We start from the raw sequence: 21,317 nt of genomic DNA, 5'->3' as shown, positions 1-21,317 counted from the left end.
AGTTGTTTGGTTTCTGTGGAATTCTTTCCAGCAGGGGACACACCGCTATATCTCTTTCTATTCAGGTACAGATCGTCGGATCCACTACATGATCAGTAAAGGTGGCAGCGAGGCCTTGCTTACTGCGCTGGTCAACACCGGCCGCAGTTTCAGCCCCAACTACACCCTTCTGCTGCCGCTGCTGCACCTGCTGGCTAAAGTTGGACAAAGAGGTGAGGATGAATAAAAAGATGAAAAGCAAAAAAAATGGATGATGATGGATAAAAACCCAAATGTTTGACACTTTGACCAAACTTCAATGACACCAGAGCCACGTTTCTTTTAAAGGTGACCTAATTAGCCTGTACAGGACATGCTGATTGGATGACATACTGTAACCACTAGCACCTTTTTGGTTATTCAGAAGGGAATCATAGCCTGGTACATACCATTAGCATTACACATTATCTGACCAATAGAGGATAGCAGACCTGGGGTCAGGCCTATGTTCCCTCAGTTCCAATTTATTTTTTCTTCCATCAAAATTAGGCCCAATGATCTCTCAGACGTGCTGTATGACACGCCCACCACGGAAGAACAACATTGTACTCTGGTGAGGCATGTGTGTTCTGGGAGGCGCTAAACTAGCTTAGCAGGAAAACTAACAGCAGCACACTGTTACAAACTCTCCCCGCAGCGTTTAGGTAGCTACTCCTGCGGATTCAAACTGGGCTAAAGCAATCACCACACAATCCCCATTTCTTCAGACCATAATTCCTGCTTTGTAAAAGACAACAAAAGCCCAAACAGAGAACCAAATGTCCGAACCCTTAGCCCTACAGGTTATTTGTTTTGTGTAAAAATGAAGCTCAACACCTACAAATACACTAACTTCAGATTGCAGATACATGAATACGCGCATGACGGGATGCTTCGTCATTAACGTACAATGCATAGAGTCAAAATCAACGTAATTAACACAATGACAAGAACAAACTCACAAGAACCAGTCACATATGACAACAATATAACATGACAAATCAATCCAGCAACACTGCGGCGCTAAAACAGGCATTCCGCCGCACACTTAAGGGCACGGACCATTCAAATTTGCTTGTACTAAGTGTTTGCTTGTAAGTGTCCTGTCGTGCTATGGTGTCTTGTTGCTGCCTTGGTCAGGCAACTCAGGTTAGCAAATCCAAAGTAGCTCCAAACACCAAGACGCTCAGTTGTAAATAATAAAACGCATTCCCAGCCATAAAATGTGCAGCGCTTCTTCGACGCTGTCAGCCAGGAATACCGTTTGTAGTTGCTGGACTGAAAGTGACGCACAAATCCTTTTCCTGGCTGGGCCAGAGCTGTTATCCAGCTTTTCTTGAAATGTCCTTCTCGAGAAATCCGTTTCTCCTCCTCCTTCAGCCATTGAGTGTTAAAAAAACAAAGCTAAGTAAAAAAAAAAGAATCTACACCAAGCAAAATGCTAAAAATGTCATGTCAATGTCATAACTTCTTACATATCTTTCAACTTGAACTGTTACTACTACTACTAACTTCTGCTAGCTAGCTTTAGTTTCACAACAGTCACACTAGCCCACTGACCAATCACGGCATACATTAATGCTGACGTACTCGGCTAGGCCACCCAGAAAGCTCTGGTACGTCAAAGAATACGCCCAACATGTCAAACTAAATATCTGATTGGTTGAAGACTATGACAATCAACAATATCGTCCCCATTTACTTAAACTGCAATTGGTTTCCCGCAGGCCTAATAATTAGAATACATGTAGTGTATCTATGAAAAATTATTAAATAATAAAATAGCTATAACTTTGTGATTCTGTTGAGGCCAGCAGAGAAGGCTTTGCTGGCCCTGACGGCCCACCACTGTTATAGACAGACTATATAAAAGTGTGTCAGTTTGAAAGTGATTTATATCTTAATGGGCAGGTGGAGAATATCTTTTTGCCCTCAATAAACACTCCTCTAAGAAATACAATATCAACTGTGGCATACCACAAGGCACAATCCTAGGCCCAGTTCTTTTTAGTCTTTATATGCTGGCCCTTTGCAGTTTCATTAAGACATATGGCATCAATTTTCACATTTATGGTGATAAAACTCAGCTCTACATTGCTGTGTTTCCTTATGATGTGAGCCCTATTGATGCCCTCCACAAATGTATTTTAGATATTAATGTTTGGATCGCTTAGATCTTCCTTCAGCTCAACCAGGAGGTGAGAGAAACCGACTTCTTGATTGAAGTCATTGGCACTCAGTCCCAGGCACCAGGCTAAAGACCTGGGTGTTATCATGGACTCTAATTTTACTTTTCATGCCAACATCCATGTTGTAACCAAAACTGCCATTTATCACTTGAGAAATATTGACAGAGTATCCGTTTCTCTCCCAAGCCAATATTGAGAAACTAATGCATGCTTTTATTACTAGCAGACTCGACCACTGTAATGCTTTACTTTCTGGCCTACCCAAAAAAAGCCATCGATCAACTTCAACTCATACAAAATTCAGCTGCTCGTGTATTGACCAGAGCCAGAAGGCGAGCACACATTACACCAGTTCTTAAATGCGAAACTGGCTACTTGTAAGTTTTAGAAGTTAAAGAAAGTAATCAAGTTACGTTACTTTAATAAACACAAGCCCTATTTTTAGGCCTCTGTTCGAAAATTGCATACCCATACTAAAGAGTGTAAATCTCTAACTACAAGGTCTATTTGAATAATTTTTATGTTATAACAATGGTAACACTTGTGATATTTGTTCAGATGTGTAAATATAAGTGTATATGTTGTAAATGAAGATGGAACACAGCTCAAATTGAAAAGTTTCAGGTTTGCCTGAAAAAAAAGCACTTTTATTGATATTATTTCATCATAGGAACCAGCTGTTCCATTGTGCTTTTATATACTACATAACTATATATTTCACTTGTTCTATCACTAATAGTGTTCAATCTATCCAAATACAGCAGTTTGGCATCATTTTGAGAGCCAGAATCCTCTCTAAGGCTGTAAACCAGTGGTCGCCAACCCGTCGATCGCGATCGACAGGTCGATCTCGGAGACTTTCCCTGTCGCTCTCCAAAATGAAATTAAAATACATTTTTAAAAAAAGAAGAAAAAAAAATCCTGTGCTTTTATTTTGAAGGGGATTTTGTCTGCAGCCTGTCTGCTCATTATCTCCGCTTGTGTGCACGTCTCAGAACGCGCAACTGGTGGCCCCACCGAGGCGGGTCTATGAAGCAGTTTAGCCAATTGCTGATTAAAGATATAAATGAGTGACATACAATTTAGCCAATCAGCATCCTCAAATAGATTCAGCTTGGGGCCAAAACGATTTGGCCCCAAGCTGCGCGTTCTCGTCAGGAGAAGTCTCTACAGGCGAGCGCGAGCACTGCTCCTCCAAGACCCGTTTGAGAGGAGAAGTTTGGCGGAGATTCTGCAGTTAAAGAGCTGATCCCAGATCAGCCTGACCTCACAATCAGACAGCAGACTAGCGGGAAAGGGAAGCAGAACATGAAGCTTCTCTACTAGCTGCACCAGACAGGTTTGGCTAGCTGGATGATGTCATGCTAACAACTTATTTAGCTTTAAAACAACGGGGACAGATTGAGGGAGGAGGAGGTAAGGAAACATGAGAACACCAGGGTAGGGAGTGAGGGATAAGGAGGTAAGGAGACAGACACCTCACAGACTGCCTCAGACTGGCTGTCTGTGCTTATGAACCGAACTACAAGGCACTCACAGTGTTCAGTCACAGCATCACACTGACTTGAGTCACATGACTTCTGATGGCATTGTGATGGGACACAGAGCTGAACTGCACTTACATTAGTTGCACTGACTGAAAATGTTGTCAGCGTTGTGTTGTAACGTCAGTTGATAAATACAACAGTTAATATTGGTAGTTCATCCAGCCTGCTCATTGCAAATGTGTTTTTTCTTGTTCATATTGTGTGCGGTTAACAAATAATTTCCTTTTTATGTTGCACTGAAATTAAGTAATTTAGTGTGTTCTTGGTCACATCAATTTGAAAGCTGGACCAAAGTGTTTGATTTCATTCAATTACAATTAGGCCAAATAAAAAGCCTCAAGTTGTAAGTACAGTCTGGAAAGTCTTTTTCTCTCAACGCCTCAATAAGTAGATCTTGCCTGTCACCAAGGCAGAGGTCAGGGATCTTGGGCTTAAAAAGGTTGGTGACCACTGCTGTAAACCATGGATCCATTCTCGTCTGACTGCAGTTTGACTGTGTGTATGTGAGGCTCTGCTAGCCTATGATTAGGGTTGGGTACTGAAACCAGCCATATTGGCACCGGTACCTATACGACCGGTACCTACCGGACCGCAACGCAGATTTCGGTGCTTCTTTTCGGTGCCTGAGCCGATTGAAATACTTTTTTTAACACTACTCTGATGACTCCGTCCTGGCAGCAGGTAACGATAGCTACCGTTTGTATAGCTACAGCAGCTAGCTAGCCATCAACCTTTTAACAGAGAAAATGCCGAAAGGTAAACGGTCAAAAGTGTGGCTGTTTTTATTTTGAAAGTCCGTTGCTCACTGGCAGCGGTGGAGGAATGGAGACCACTGGACATCACTGCGGTAAAGTCAGCAGACACTCAGGTCTCCGTGGTCAACTCAGCAGACACTTACATGTTAGTGACCTATACGCTGAAATTCACGGTAAACGCATTCAAACGGCACAGATCGGGAGCGAGCGAAGGACTTTGAAAGTTAGCGGAAAGATTTAATGTGAGACAACATCCGGTTTCTTCAGAGGAACATCCGGTTTTCAGAATAAGATGCCAACAAAGTATGAATTAAATTCACATTAAGTATAAAACATGCTACCTGCATCTCGTGAGTTAAAGGGAAAATACACCTACATTGTGCGTAAGTGTGTCTTTATTCTTTGATCGCTGGGTAACCATCATCACCTCTGAGTTACAGCATTATATTGATGAACAGTAGAGCTGCATTCACATGCTCTGTCATGAAGACGACACACATTTAGATGAAACGTGCTGAAACATTGTATTCCTGTTGCACAGCAGTGGAACGTTTCACATGAAGTCACACACTGAGCACAGATAGTGAAGAGATAGAACTGCTACTGTGTAAAGGGAATACTGCTGTTAAAAAGAACCTTATTTGTTTAAAGTGTTTGCAAACCAAATGTTATTGCACTTTTGTTCATATAGCAGTACTTTTAAAATAAAAGTGCACAATACAATACCTTTGAATTAATTATTGAACTTTGCCATAACAATGAGATTAATCGCAAAAAATCCATGCGATTAAAAATTGTAATCGTTGCCCAGCACTAATATGTATAGTATACTTTAAACAGTTAAATATATTGTTAAATTTGACTTGGCAATAAAAAAAGTATCGGTTCAGGCACCGTTTAGGCACCAGTATCGTTTTAAAAGTATCGTTTTAGCACCGGTATCGGAAAAAACCCAAACGATACCCATCCCTACCTATGATTGGTCAATTTTAGAAAATGACACCTCTTTTGACGCGTCAGAGTCTCAGGAATGCGGTAGTAGTAGCCTGGTGTTGATTGACAGAGTCTTTAGCCAGTAAAAATCGGGGGTCCCACACGTTAGGTTGACCCCCCCCCCCCGTTCTCCAGGAAACAGATGAGAAACACACAGGCCATACGTAGCAACAGTGTTTAGCCGACAAACAGGGAATTATGCCGGTCTTTTCATGATTCAGAGTAAAGGTGAGGTACTGCTGTGATTTTGTTTTCGGTGAAGCGGTTTGTTGTTCTGGCGTTTGTTTGCTCACAGCTCTGTACTGGTTTCACGGAGAGACATTCTGAAGATATCTCTGGATTCTTTGACGAATTCTCATGCTCTGCGATCTATTGGTGGTCCATATTAGCCGTTAGCCTTTTTTGGAATATCGAAGCGGAGTGCATAGCTCGCCGACTCGTGGTGAAAAATACGTGATATTGTGGTACATCTTCTAGTTGCTTATATTAGTTGTGTATAATTGTGTTTGGAGTGTGTACAATGTTGCTGTTTAATCTGGTATATAACATGTATACATGCATTATATTCGCTCTCGATATGTACATTTTTTCGACGGTATATGCTACCCCCTCTGAGTCCGAGAGCCCCCGAATTTGGGGGCGTTGTGCATAACAGGTTTATGGTGATACTTGGATAAGGATACTGATTACAATTATTTTAGGAGGTAATTAGTATCAGAATATATTTTAAAACAATCCTGCATTTCTGAAAATGTGTGTGGTCATGGCAATAATTACCACAGTAATGTGTAGGGAAAAAGAACCACACACAGGTGAGCTGGATCAATATTGATCAATATTGAGCTCCTAAACTACATTGCTCAGCTGATTCTATGCTGTTCATCTTGACGTTGCTCTGTCTACACATTCATGAATACTTTCAATGTTTGTGTTTCTTCTGCAGATCGCCGTATAGGTGTGAAGGCAGAGGACGCTGGAGCTGCGCTGCTGACTCTGAATCTGCTCAGACACAATGTCAAACATGCCAGGAGGGCCGCAGCCTGTCTCTGGGTGATCCAAGTCTTCTCTTCATCAGGTAGACACGCACGCATAACTTTTTCACAAATGGGGACACAGCTCCCGTCCACAACTGGACAAGCCTTCTGCAATTCACTAGTCTTTGATCTGAAATATACCCCCAAAGTTAGGAACATAAACACACACACTCATATCTGTACTTCTATCTTTGTGAGGACCCTTAACCACATAATGCATTCCCTATCCCCTAAACCTGACCTATTCCCAAGTTTAACTTGAAGTCAAGTCTTAACCTTCGAAATGCCTTTGAAGAAGTTAGGATTGGCCAAAATGTCCTCATTTCCAAAAATGTCATCACTCTGTAGTTAATAACTTGTTCCAGTCCTCTCTATGTAGCAAGTACAAGACACACACACACACACACACACACACACACACACACACACACACACAGGGCTCTCACTGAAATGATTTATGCTTCACTTTCACTCTGCAAACGTTCCTCCCCCGTTTATCTTTCACTGTCTCAGTACTTCCAACTTCCCACATTGTTGTATCAACTATTTATTTCCTCTTACATTTACTATAATCCTTGTTGCTTATATGAGCACTCAGAGTCAATACAGTGTGAGCAGTGTTCACCCACTAGATGTCAGTGAAGTAGCATCAAACCAAACACACAAACTGGAAATATTAACAACCAATGCTGCAGTAATTTTCAGCCGTGTGTGCTTTGAATCTTCTTATACATTATCATTACTTTATAAGCAACAAGTAAAGGACGAAACGTGGTAAAAATGAAAATGTTTTTTGAATCATCATTTGTTTTAATGTTTTTTATTTTCAGACTGTTCTCACTTCCGGGACTCCAGTAGTAACCCATAACTCTGGCATGAATTACATCTAGTGGAGTTGACCTTTCCCTCTTTTCTACCCAGTAACATGATTCACAGCTCCTCTGCTAAGAAGACATGTGTCGTGTAATTTATCAAACAGGCTCAGCAGCCTGGAAGCACAGTTTGTCTGAGGAGCAGGTGCAAATAGCACAAGTGCATAGTGACGTAAGGAAGGTGGTTCATTCTTTGATATCACAGCCCGCTCTCACCAGTTGGCGTATGAATGACACGACAATTTGTAAGTCATTTTGCGATAAGATTGCTTTTCGTGTATCATTTGTCTACCATGTAGATACAATTATCACTACAGGTATACAAAGCACTGTCATATTACGACAATTAAAAATGATGTGCATTTAAACACATGTTAACACATCAGCATGAATATGCAACGCTCTAAACAAGGGATGTAGTATAAAATGTGACAGAGACTGGGCAGCTCAAACATACACAGGACTTGCAACCAGGAGGCCTTTTTTTATTTTTAGCTACATTTTGCGCTTCTTTATCATTAACTGATGATTCAAAACTCATTCATTTTGATCGATTAAAACAATAAGCATTACACTACTACTTTTTACTTTTCGCGGTCATGTTTTCAGTTTGTCACAACTTTTCCTTACAGTTTCTACAGCAAACCTAATTGGAGAAAACCATGGACTGGATGTCATCTATTGCCTCATCCCCCAGTATACTACCAAACATCTGCACGCCATCAAGTATGTATACCCAGTGCTTTTTGTGTTTGCCAGTGATACCCTTACATGCCCGTATCTCTTGGTGACTTATGCCAGGACAGGAGAACCGAACTGGAGAAAGTGGTCACAAACAGTCCCTAGACACTACTGACTGAAGGACAGATACCTCTTGCGACCCTGTGTCCTCATATGCGGATATTACATTTTGGGTTTGCAGCACCTTATGCTCAATTTTGCTTAACTTAGACTTGTTGTCTGTAGAATCATTATTTATGCCATCTATAGGTAACAAAAGCACAATACACTTCTCAGTGTAAAAACAAGATGGTGGGCATTTGTAGTTTAATATGGCATGTACATTTGACCATTTTTTTTGCGATAGTACCTGCTAATTAGGAAGTTCTTGTTTGAGGACATTGAGAATATATTTTCAAACTTTATTCAGATTTGAGACACGCCAAGTTTGGAGTATGGAGCAAGGATCATTTATACAGAGTCATGAAAAGTTGCAAACAATTAAATTGTTTGCAACTTTGTGTCTGCACAGCAATTTTCAGGCATTGAAATGAACAGTGTTATACTTTGTTACACACTGGTGACATTATTGTATTATACAGTAAAAACAAATAGCAAGGGGAAATTAAAAATACCAAACAAAAGTTTGGTTGTCAGGAGGTTGACAACAGTACAGTTCAAAATTAGCACTTAGTCATCACCTCCAAGCTAGCCTAGCAGCCTTAGCTTGCAAGTGTCAGCTACTGTGTAAATGAGTGACAGTCGATGGGGGTTATGGCCCCTGGCTGACCCACAGCATGAAATAAAATCCTCTAGGACGCTGTCAGACCAGTGTTTAGTCCCAACAAGAGCTAATCACTGTATTTCCATTGCTGTGGATACTGGTGATGCCCACAGCATGTTTTTTAGTGTGCAGACAAAATCAAAATCAAAGTCCACTTTAATGCTTTTTTTTTTACATATAAGGATCAACGAATAACTAGAATTACCATCTAAGGGTTGTAGGCGATCATGAGACTTGAGGTCACAGTGATCTTTGACCACTGAATACAAAATCAGTTCGTCAGCTCGCCAAAGTGGATGTTTATGCCAAATTTATTCCACCCAAGGCGTTCCAGAGATATCACAAGAATGGTACGGACGTGAGGTTCACAGTGACTAAAATCGAATAGGTTTATCCTTGAGTACAGGCAGGATGTTTGTGCAAATTGGAAGAAATTCCCTCAAGGTGTTCTTGAAATATTGTGTTCCCAAGAAAGGACAGGATGGACGGACAACCTGAAAAACATAATGCAAAATAACAAAACCCTCAAAACATAACATGTTTCTAGACTGCATCACAGAGGCCGCTTGTGGAGCTGCAGACTTTTGGCGTGATGGGAATTATGAACTGTCTGGTTCATTAGAGCCAGATATGTGAAATGCACACCATCTCCATGCACAAACTGCATGGCAGTATTACAGTTTACAGGGAAACATCATCATTGTATTAACATATTCTTGGTCTCAACACATCATGGAACTTGTGCGTAGACTCCAGCTCTTACTTAGGCTACCGTCCTTCTCTTCTTAGCTCGTATGTCTCCTTCCCATCTGTCTCTGTCAGAACTGATGGCATTTGGCTCAAATGGCTAGCATCCTCCAGTATACCCAGTGGGGCATGCCAAGAGCACTGGAAGTACCGGCCTCTCTCTGCCTGGCTTGATCCCAGGCATACCAGCCCCTGGTGAACATGAAACTCCCCGGTGGTGTGAGGGAATCGGATGCTCTGACACAAATTTATAGCCCTCAGGGTGAGTCTTCTGTATTATTTTCATGCAGAAGCCAGCTGTTAATTGTCATAACACAATTAGAAGACTCTGGGATTCCAGAGCCTGATACTTTGGATAATTTGTTAGAATTGGCAGCTGTGAACTTCTGCGATGTAAGTGGAGCAACGAGGCAGGAGATTTGCTATTTCCCCCAAAGAGTGAGAGGCAGTTAGACATGTCTGTCACAGTGATTTATCCAATTATAGCTACGATATGGCAACCGTTAGATATGCCGGATGGCTGCGGTGCACACTTTTAAAGCAGTAAAAGTCAGTCAGTCAGCTGTACAACTAAATCTGTCCATCTATTCTCAACTGTCAACAGCACTTAATCTCCCAGTCCCCTCGGTTAGACTGCTAGGCACCGCAGCACTCTTTACTATCCTCTTTTAAATTGTTGCAGGTTTGAGCTACCGTTGAATACCAAGACGTATTTGACTTTGACAGGTTTTAATATGAGTAGTTTTTAAATGGAGGGTACGGGGATACTCAAATTCGTAATGTCACTTGTACTGACTCATAATATACTACCCATAATATATCATAGACTCAAACGTGGCAACCTTCCCTAGTTGCCTTTCCGTTTGCCGACTTATTATTTACGACACAGGGCAAAATGCAGTAGAACACATGTACAACCTTAAAACGTTTTAAACGCCAAAGTAAACCACATTCAGGTGCGGTTTATAAATATTATTTTCCATAACAAATTCTGTTGACCCATCGACCACGGTGAGTAGAAGCCAGTCTGTTTAGGCCCCGGCAGCTGTTGTGACCTCCGTGAAGTGAAATACGCCACAATGCAACATCGTGTTCAAACATGACTGCATTCAGCATTAAATCGTTTTATTCATGGGATGGATTGGAAATGGAACTAAGGCAGATTGTTTTACTTACAACCACTAACATCAAGCGGGCTGAGAAGCCGTGTCTGATGCTTTCATTACTTCAGACAGTGCCATGTCTACACACACACACACCCTACAAACAAAAAGCGCTGCCCATTATTCTGAAACAGCTATGGGATAGTCAAATGTATCTAGGCTAGACATTTTTAGTTTTTACTGTTTTTCTATGGATGAATGTTATGTTGTGTTTATTTTATTTGATATGGACACCACAGTGGCATTAGAATTGTAACATACATTTATGCACAAGGATCAGATGCACTGTGTAGCGAAACGCTAATTTACAACAGCTGTCCACAGGAGGCTTTGTGTGTGTTTACAGGGGTGATAGGTGTGAGAACGTTGTTTCTCTTTTAGCCATGATTTAATACCTCTATTAAAAACATTAAAATTGTGTTGCAATTTCAACTCAGTTGGTAGACAGTTCCATAGTTTTGCTTCTTTAACAGAGAAGACTGATTGTCCAAATGAGGTTTTGCGTAATGCAATGCGACAGTTCCCGTTTTCTGAGGCCGTGTGTTCACTCCACTGGTGTGCTGGTGTCTTGTAACAAATTCATTAAGCAGGGAAGGAGCATGACCATGTAGGCATTTAAAAATAAGCTTTAAGTTGGAATAGCTTATATAGCTAAACAGAGGGGAACGATGAGCAAAAACAACAAAACATAATTCGACGATAGGCAAGACTTGACCAATCAGATTCGACCATGTAAATCCTTGGTCGGGGACTTCCCTAGTATTTCGTTATTTTATTGTAGAGGATGGCACTGTATGTCGCTCACCTTCTACACAATTATTTAATTAACACGCATGTTGATTAGTAACTACTAGTGTGGAGGAGAGTTTCTGTTGTCACCTCTGTTGGATTTGATCAACTGCCTTGACAAATCATGCGATAACAGTACGTATGTTCAATATATCGTATGACACTTTAAAAATCTGAACAGAAAGTAAACCCAGGCCTGAAGCTAAGTACAAATAACACTGCTGTTCGACTGCACGTGCGAGTTCATTTTCAGGCATATGCAGGGGTAAAATTGGGCTGGGGCTCCATTATGTGTGTGTGTGCAGGGGATGACACAGTGGGAAAAGTAGAGGAGAAATATCAGAGAATACAGGTCCAAGTATAAAAAACAAATCAAGAAGCAACAGTAAGAAGTCATATTATGAAATATGTGAATTTAATCAACAAATAAAGACAATCAAAACTGGCACGACAACACACAAAGGCAGGAAGTCAAGTGAAGTGAGAGGAGAGGCGAGTAACAAAATAAAAAAAAACTAACGTCAGAAGCAGGGAGGATTATAATTAATTAATTTGTATAGCCCACAACAACGCAAAGATAAAACGAATTACTATTCTTTCCCTCTTTTCCCATCAAGAAACCACAGATTTGCATTTCGTAACTATTTCATGAACTGCCGGGAGACTCTGTAGTTCTTCCACATGGGTTATACAGATTTGTAATAACAATCTTTTTTTTATTAAATCACATCTTAGCAACTACATTTAAATCAATATTGTGATTATCTCTATGTGCATGAGGTCAAAAGATCAACATACCAAAGGGTATTTCATTTGGGAGATATAACTCCTGCAAGGTCACCTTTGGTGGTTGTTCTTTAAACAGCCATTTCATTTGCACTGTGTTGATTGTTGTTGATTGTGTAATGTTATGCACCACCTGTCATGTCAAATTCCTTGTATGTGCAACATACCTTGACAATAAATGGTGCCCTTTTTTTGAAGCAGGGACTCTTAACTAACCGTAAATATTAATTATATTGTTTGAATGGAATTGATTTTTAATATTTCTGGGATTTGGAGGACTATTCGTTTTGATTGATCCCTTCCATAGCTGTAAAATGCGCACTAATGATAACAGTAGCACAGCCACGTGCTGGGGCCTTTGAAGATATGTAGTATTTCCCATCCTCAGTAAACATAGCTCTTGTGGCCCAGAGGTCGTGGCCTCTTGTCACACTTTGGACGCCCTGTTAGTGAGACCCTGCTAGCAACACTACACTGGACAGTGTCACATTCTTCATCTCTGTATTCACACACACACACACACACACACACGCACGCAGGCCCTGAGTCTTAATAAATGTTCTTCTCTCAAACAAGGGCTGGATAAAAAAATATATAAATTACAAAGCTTTTAAAAATTGGGGCTCCTAAAATAAAGTACTTAGTTTTAGAGAAATGAATTCAACTGATTTGTCCTGCAGCTTTACATTCAGTTCATTCAGGTGTGAAGTGAAAGCATATTATATTTTTCTCATCTTCTAATAAGAAAATTGTGTGCATGGACTTTATCTGTGGTTATTAAACCACTTGTTTCAGATCTATCCTGTCTGTTAACATCATTGTTGGACAGTGAATTCATGTGTTAGGATTCTGATCATATTGGGCTCTTAGCTTTATTTTCTGTGACTTATTTCAGATGTGAGTGGGTACGTTTGCTTAAAAGAGTTGTTTCTTGTCTCGTAGTGACGCTTCACATTGCTGCTTTTAGTAATCGTCACGTCTCTGAACATGAGACATACTGGTTTTAAACTGGTTGTGGGAATAGTCTGTCCATTCCTGGTTAAAGGCTCTGGTTAAACTGTCCACTTTTCTCTTTTTCGAGCATGTCAATAACTTCTCAGACTCAAATACTTTTTCCGACTGTCGGGTCTCCCTCCCCTCTCTCCCGTGAGTGTGAATATTGTACTTGAGTCGGAATACACATAATGTGATTGTCCGAGTAGCATCACATGAGATGGTTTACAACGCATAGAGTTGTGCTTCCTGGACCGCTGAACGAGTGCCGTAAAGGCTAGAAAAGCTGCGCTGGTTAAAATAGAAGCGCTCCTTGAAAATGTCAGAATTCTCGGTTATAAGTCCCGGGTCATACAGCGGGTCTGGACTCGGACCGTTGTCCGTCTAATAGTGACCCCTGCTGTAGAGGGACTAAAGAAGCATTTACTTTCGTCCCGAGAATGACTTCTTACAGTTAAACCTGACCTGCTTCTGTGCTGAAAAACCTCAGGATGTGTTGAGGTATACTGCCAAATGATCATGACTATGACTCAATCAACAGAACTTTTCGTTCCAGTTAAAACACTGTAGTATAAAGTATCCACGCGGAAACTAGATTTTGACATGTCTTTGACCAGGGATAGAGTTTATAAAGCACATCCATAATCACACCAACTATTCTAAAATATGTCACATAAAGTTTTTTACGTTATTGATTTTTCTGGAGTTTTTCATAATTTTTCCATTATATTAAATCCAAGAATATACTGTGATGCTGCATATAACAACTCCCAAATGAGCTCGAACAAATACACACATCAGACCCACTATGCCTGTGTCAGTGTGTTTTTTGGTATTCATCCCACTAATTTGCACACTAGTGTATTATGTACAATTTGCATATTGATGTGTGTGTTAATTTAAATGTCTGAAAGGCCGACTGTCCCCCTCTGTTTATTTTCCAGGGCAGCCATTGATGCCTTTGCTGCTCTGCTGTGCACAAGTAAGTTTTTTTCCTTCATCATTCACCAGCTGATGGTTTCCATCATACTGGGTGTACATAATCATCATCGTCACTATATAACACGACTCACACCCTTTCACCGGGTGTCTGTTTCTGAGGCCAATTTTTCTTGTTTAATGATCTATTTCTCTTACTACATGGATAGCTGCTCATGCTAGAGTTTGACATCTCACTTGAATATGAGAAGCATTTTCCTATCTGTACAACTTAAAAAGTAAGGAGGTACGTTGTCTCCATAATAGCCAACATAAACTGCCGGGTGTGGAGGAGGAAAAAAGGAATGACATTTGCAAGAGCTGTGTGCAGGTTTTAGAAAGTACTGTAGCAGAAAACCAGACTAAGGGTTCATAGACAGGCCAGAGTCAGCATGCTGACATGCTGATGTTAAGCAGATATGATGTTGACCATGATCATCATCTTAGTTTAGCATGTCAGCATGCTAACATTAGCTAATTAGCTAAAGTCCGGCTGAGGCTAATGGGAATGTCATTAGTTCCGCAGGTAGTTGGTCATAAACCAAAGCATGGATCCTTTTATAGCCGACATCATCAAAAAATGTATGTGCATGTTGGCAACGGAAGCAGTGTGTTTTTTTCCCCAGCTATTGAGACAAGTTTTATAAGCATTACACATTGAATTATGGCCAGCATCGAAATGTCTGGATATTGCATGTTCGGTTTTCGGAATGGATATTCCAACAGGGCATTCAGTATTACGACGGTTTCAGAGCAACAGGTATTTCCGTTTCAAGAGCGACCACGTTTATTAGGTGACTTCAGCCAAATGCGTCGTGGTTGCCAGTGTGTGTGTGTGTGTGTGTATATATATATATATATATATATATTATGGTAAGATACTATAATAAAGCTAGTAGGCAAATCGAAAACGATATGTGAATTTAAACTTGGGACATTGGTCTCTCCTTATCAAGACAATGCTCAGCCTACTGTACTGTTTTTTCAGTATTCTATTTCATGATTTACCCACTTCAATATGAACAAAATTGAAAACAGTAATTTTCCTTTTTTGGTGCCCACAAAACCCGTGTCAAATATTGTAATGTGACAACCCGCTCATTGAGTAACACACACCAATGGCACCGCCAATTTTTTGCCTTGGGCGCTCACCCCCAATATTAAGCACACACTCATGTGCACACACACACACAGCCACTCCAGATAATTGCAGAGCGCACAATTGGTACAGTACAGTGACGTGCGGTGAGGTTCGTGGCCGGTGAGGCACTGACTCTTTCAGAGTCAGATTTACAAATCTATGAACCCAATATAGAGTAGCTTAAATCACCATTCATTTGGCGAAAATCGCGAGATCCCGCGATAAACTGTGTAACAACCACGGATTTATAAAGAGAACAACAAACACATAAAAGGTTACTTTACCTGTCTGACGTTGAATTGCTGTTGATTTGGTCATATTTTCATATTTATATTTAGTTTTTTGAGAATTGTTAAAGCTTAGATATTTAATCTTCAATGTTTGCAGTCAAAGCAAAATATAAGAAGAAGAAGAGAAGTGTAGAAGAAGAGTAACGGAACTACAAGCATGAACCCGACCCATGGGCTCTCGCACGCCCCCTTCAGTGAGGCAGAGGTACTGTTTGCTCCCCTCTGTGCTTCTTCACTGCGGTTTCTGTCAGATCAGCAAGACTGAATATGTTCTACACACACGTGAAATACAATACATGACCTATTCTATGGAAAGAAAGGACATATAATACAAGCGTCAACAAATATTACAGTGGTGACAAACAATGAGAAAGCAAAAGGCACGCGCTCAACCCAGTTTGTTAGGGATTGCGTAATCTGAGATGAGGCACAGCTCGTTGCTGCCTTACCTCGCATGTCTCCTCTCTGTTTGAACAGGACATGAGCAAATTCAGCGATTTTGACTATAAAAATGCTTACAATTATTGAAATCATACAGAAATTTCATTTATAGCACAGATCAGTAGAGAAATATTTATTTTATCATTGTTTGTTTTTTACTTTTCATGATGACAGGTGAGGCTCTGCCTCCCCTGACCGCATGTCCCTGGTACAGTATATGTCCCCATGCAACTCCTATGCTGCAAACCAACATTTGCTAAGCACCAAGGAAAGCAGCTGAAGCGCCAGATTTAGAAGCCTGGCCTGGACGCAAATACAGCCTGTTTTACCCATCCATGAATACACAAGGCGGGAAGGTCAATTTTTCATCTTTTATTTTAAAATCAATGTCATTGGTCTGTCTGTTGGAAAAACCTCATAGCTCCAGCCCGCCTCCTTTTTGTATTAAAGTGCTGCACACAGCCAGCGCTGATGAAAAACAATGACGAGGTGATGTTTTTCTTTTCTGAGGCAGTGTTCCGCACGGTTTCATAATGAACCAAAACTGAGTGGGATTCATTTTGGCAGGTCAGCGGCCACTCGGTGTGGCAGGATCAGAGTGAAGCACGGTGACGACTCCTACATGGTGTATGCCAGCTCAAGACAGCTCAAACATTTTGAGTGTGGAGATGTGGGTCACAAATGCTTTGCCTGTCCGCATAGAAAGCGGTCCGGCTCTGCTGACATGGGCACCCCGCCCACGGCTGACGGACCTGGGGCCGGGCCTTCGGCCGGGACCATGGCTAGCAGCTTGCCGGCCGGGCCCGCAGTCGGTGGGCCTGCGGCCGGGCCCGCGGTGGCAGGTTGCGGTATTGCGGGCGCGGCGGCTGATGCCGCTGGCTCACAGTTAAAACATAAGGACAAGGATGAGAAAGAGCAGAGCCAAGCTGAGGATCAACAGACTTCTGTTGCTGCAGAGAACAGCAGCTCTCAGACTGTAGAATCTGAAGTACAACCCCAGCCAGCTGAAAATGTGGAGGAAGCAGCCTCCACAATAGTTTGAGGCAGAAATGAGGAACACAGTGTTTCTAATCATCAGGTGTCCTGTGGAGAAAACATGGATTATGACACTGAGTCAGACACAGCATCTGTTAGTGGAACCCCCAGTAGAAGCGCCGATCTATACTCATTAGAATAAATAAACTAATTTCTAGATCAAGCATTTAAAGTAAGTAATTATTTCAGTGACACCACTAAATTCATCAAATCAGTTGATATACTTAAACCTTTTGGATGAGAGAAAGTGTTTCTACTTAAAAAAACACATCAATCTTCTTCGAAAAGCACAAAAAGGTAAAATTGTTAAAAAGACTAAAAAGTAAAATGATCATGCCATGGCATTAATATTAGTGCAGGGGTAGCGGTTCTGTTCAGAAAAATCTGCTTATTGTGAGGGAAGAAATTGAGAGCTCTATCTTCTGCTTTGTCAATATTTATGCACCAAACCAGGGAACTGAAAGAGTGGGTTTTTTCAACATACTGGACAAACCATCATCAAGAACATTTAGTTATGGGTGGTGATTTTAACTGCACTTTGGACTTTACTGTAGACAGGACCAGTGAGGAACCCCATCCACAATCATCTCACAGCCTGAACAGTGTCATGACACATCTGGACCTGCTAGACGCATGGAGAACCAAACATCCACAATCTAGACAGTACACATGGGTGAGGGTCAACAATAACAGGGTGAGTACAGCCAGATTAGACCGGATATACATTTCACAGGGTCTCAGTTCCAGATTGCTCCACAGTAGCATCAGTCCAGTTGGCTTCAGTGACCACCACATCATCACCACAGAGTTGATCATTTCACCAGATGAAAGGGTCAAGTTCTCCTACTGGCTCTTCAATAACAAGCTTCTGCTGGACAGTGTTTTCTGCCAGAGCTTTGAGCACTTTTGGCTGATGTGGAAAAGCAGAACATTATTTTACTTCTCTGAAGCTGTAGTGGGAGGTTGGAAAAGCTTTTGTTTTTTGCCAGCAGTACACCTCCCATTCCACTGCTAAGATCAAGGCAGCAGTCCAGGAGCTGGAGGCCAACATCAAGAATATTGAGGAGGGGCTACACCGAGACCAAGATCCTGCTACGGGTCAACTGCTCCAGGAGAAGAGGTTGGAGTTGATCTCCTTCCTGCAGGAGAGGGTGAAGGGGGCTATTGACCGGTCTTGCTTTCTCCAGCTGAAGGACATGGATGCCCCAAGCTCTTTCTTCTTCAACCTGGAGAGATCGGTGGCACATAGGAAGCAGATGACCTGCCTTAGGCTTCCAGGAGGCAGGGTGGCCACCAGTCCGGGCGAGATGAGGAACCATGCCATGGAGTTCTATGCTGACCTCTTTGGGGCAGAGCAGTGTCACATGGAGTGTCGGCAGGAGCTCTTGGAGGGGCTTCCTCAGCTCAGCCCGGAGGAGAAAGCTGCTCTGGACTGTGGGCTGACTCTGGAGGATTTGACGGTTGCTGTCACACAGATGGCATCAGGACGGTCACCAGGGATTGATGGTCTCTCCGCTGACTTCTACAAATGCTTCTGGAATACACTTGGACATGATTTACATAGTGTTCTGTTGGAGTGTTTCAGAACAGGATCTCTTTCTGTCTCCAGTCAGCAAGCGAGGCTTTCCCTGCTGCCAAAGAAAGGAGACCTAGCATTACTCAGGAACTGGAGTTGCCTCTTCTGGCTTGGGTTGATTTATTGTACAGTGGTGCTCAATGTTTGGTGTAGACAAGGGCAGGGCTGAGTCGACCAATCTCTGTACAGCGAGGGATAAGACAGGGTTGTCCTATTTCAGGTCAATTTTATAGATTAGCTATTGAGCCCTTGCTGTGCAGGGGTCCTCCAGTCTTAACCTATTGTATCTGCTTATGCAGAGAATGTATGTGTTTTTGTCTCTAGTCAGAAGGACGTTCAATGTTTACAGGATATCTTGTCATTGTATTAAAAAAGCCCTCATCTGCACGGGTGAACTGGGCCAAGACTGAAGCCTTGTTGGTGGGACAGTGGAGGGACCGGGCAGCGCCCAGTCTGCCTGGTGGACTTGAGTGGGGGAAAAAGGGACTGAAAGTCCTGGGAGGTTTTTTTGGCCACCGAGGGCTTTCAAGCAAAGAACTGGGAGGGAGTGAAGGAGAAAGTATGCGCTCGGTTGTCTAAATAGAAATGGTTGCTACCCCAGTTGTCGTATAGGGGAAGAGTTCTGGTTGCCAATAACTTAGTCGCCTCGTCTCTTTGACACAAACTCATTGCTGTGACGCCACCGAGAGGCCTGATTGAGGACATCCAGAGATCCATCGTAGAATTTTTCTGGTCTGGCAAGCACTGGGTCCGAGCAGCAGCTCTGTACCTGTGTGTTGATGAGGGGGGGCACGGACTGATTGACATCCAGTCCAAAATTGCCTCTTTCCGATTACAGACAGCTCAAAGACTGCTTTACAACTGTGGCCCAAGCTGTCTTGACACAGCTCGACTGCTGCTGAGGAGAGCAGGGCGGTTGGGCTATGAGAAGCAGCTGTTCCTCCTGCAAGCAGAGACTTTGGACACCTTTCTACAACTCTGTACTGCAGGCATGGCATATTTTCAAGACCACACGCACCACAAATGAGGTTCCTGGAATGTGGTTGTTTGAGGAACCTTTGTTCTTTAACAACTTTATACAGATTCAAACTCAGCAATCTGCCAGCCTGCGAGCGAGTCTCAGAGAAGCTGGCTGCACCAAACTGGGCCATCTGATGAGGACAACAGCAACATCACCTCAGTCTGGCTGATCAACAGAGTGGTGGAGGAAGTCTGTGCCACCCTGTCCATACCCCAGAGAGAGTTTGCCGCTAACCAAACTCTGTGTGACCAGTGGAATGACGGCTTTGAGTACTGTTTCCCCTCTCTGTCCATCACCCCCTGTGGGAGAGTGGCAGGAAGGAGGAAGTCAGTTGCTCACTTTCACAACCCTGCACCTGGACAAGTGGGCAAAAAAGCCGTCTACCGAACCTGCGTCAAGGTTGTGAACTTGCGCTCTTTGGCAGGGATAAAGGAGTCACGGTGGAGAGAGTTCTTTGGTCCAGAGTTTTCCCCGAAAGGCAGCTGGCGGTCTCTGTACAAGCTGCCCATTGAAAAGCGGACAGCTGACCTCCAGTGGAGGGTTGTACACGGGGCAATAGCTACGAACAGATACAGAGCGCACCTTGATCCTGAGCTGGGGAGGGGTGTTTATTCTGTTCTCAGAGCAAAGATCTTGTACATCTATTTGTTCAATGTCCTCGTCTGTCAGCACTGTTTGCACATTTAAAAAGGTGGTTTCGGGGTCTTGGTGAGGTTTTTCTTTTGGTTTAGTTCATTTTTGGTCCGAAATACTCTGTTTAGAGGAAAACGGTCCACACTTTTTGTCCGGTACTGCTAAGTCTGCCATTTGGTTAACACACAGGAACCGGGCTCAGAGTGCCGGCCGTGTGGAGCTGGTACTGGTTCTGGAGGGACTGCTGAAGGCTTGACTGAGGGTAGAATCCAGATATTTACAAATGATGGACAATATGACGGCCTTCTGCCGCATTTTGGCTATTGGGGGGGGGGGGGGGGGATTGTTATGTTACGTGGGGGAGGGGGAGCTGATTGTTAATTTCTGATATGTTGGTATTTTTCTGTGCTTCAATGAATTGTTTTTATTTATTTATTTATTTATTTTTAATTGATGTGACAGTGATCTGGTGTCTCCTGGATCAATAAAGGAAATTTGGAAACCAAAACCTCTCCTCTCTTCTCCTCTCCTGTACAAGCTGCCCATTAAAAAGCAGACAGCAGACCTCCAGTGGAGGGTTGCACATGGGGCAATAGTTACAAACAGAAGTGTATTTTCTGTCCTCAGACTTGAGACCCTGGTACATTTATTTGCTCAGTGTCTATGCTTCCAGCGTTGGTTGAGCTTTTAAAAAGGAGAGAGGATTGTAAACGTTTCAGTGTTTGGATGACAGATTTTGTTGTTTTTTGGTGATGATGTGACAGTGATGATGTGACAGTGTTCAATAAAAGAATGTTGAAATCCAAAAACCT

The 21,317-nt window shown here is 42.3% G+C and overlaps 1 protein-coding gene across 2 annotated transcripts in view; it reads left to right on the top strand.

Moving 5' to 3' along the window:
• Positions 1 to 21,317, top strand: part of agbl1 (AGBL carboxypeptidase 1) — a 158,173-nt gene that overhangs the window by 23,440 nt on the left and 113,416 nt on the right. For both annotated transcript variants that reach the window (XR_013767155.1, XM_079163217.1), the window contains exons 4-7: positions 66 to 212; positions 6,446 to 6,577; positions 8,041 to 8,134; positions 14,335 to 14,372. Coding sequence is in view for 1 of the 2 variants with exons in the window: in XM_079163217.1 (XP_079019343.1) it covers positions 66 to 212; positions 6,446 to 6,577; positions 8,041 to 8,134; positions 14,335 to 14,372 (411 nt within the window). In the remaining variant the exon portion in view is untranslated. The remainder of the gene's footprint in view (positions 1 to 65; positions 213 to 6,445; positions 6,578 to 8,040; positions 8,135 to 14,334; positions 14,373 to 21,317) is intronic.

The sequence above is a fragment of the Pholis gunnellus genome (assembly GCF_910591455.1).
Source record: "Pholis gunnellus genome assembly, chromosome: 7".
Classification (NCBI taxonomy): Eukaryota; Metazoa; Chordata; class Actinopteri; order Perciformes; family Pholidae; genus Pholis; species Pholis gunnellus.
Note: the sequence above shows the minus strand (reverse complement) of the source record. Positions and strands in the feature narration are given on the sequence as shown.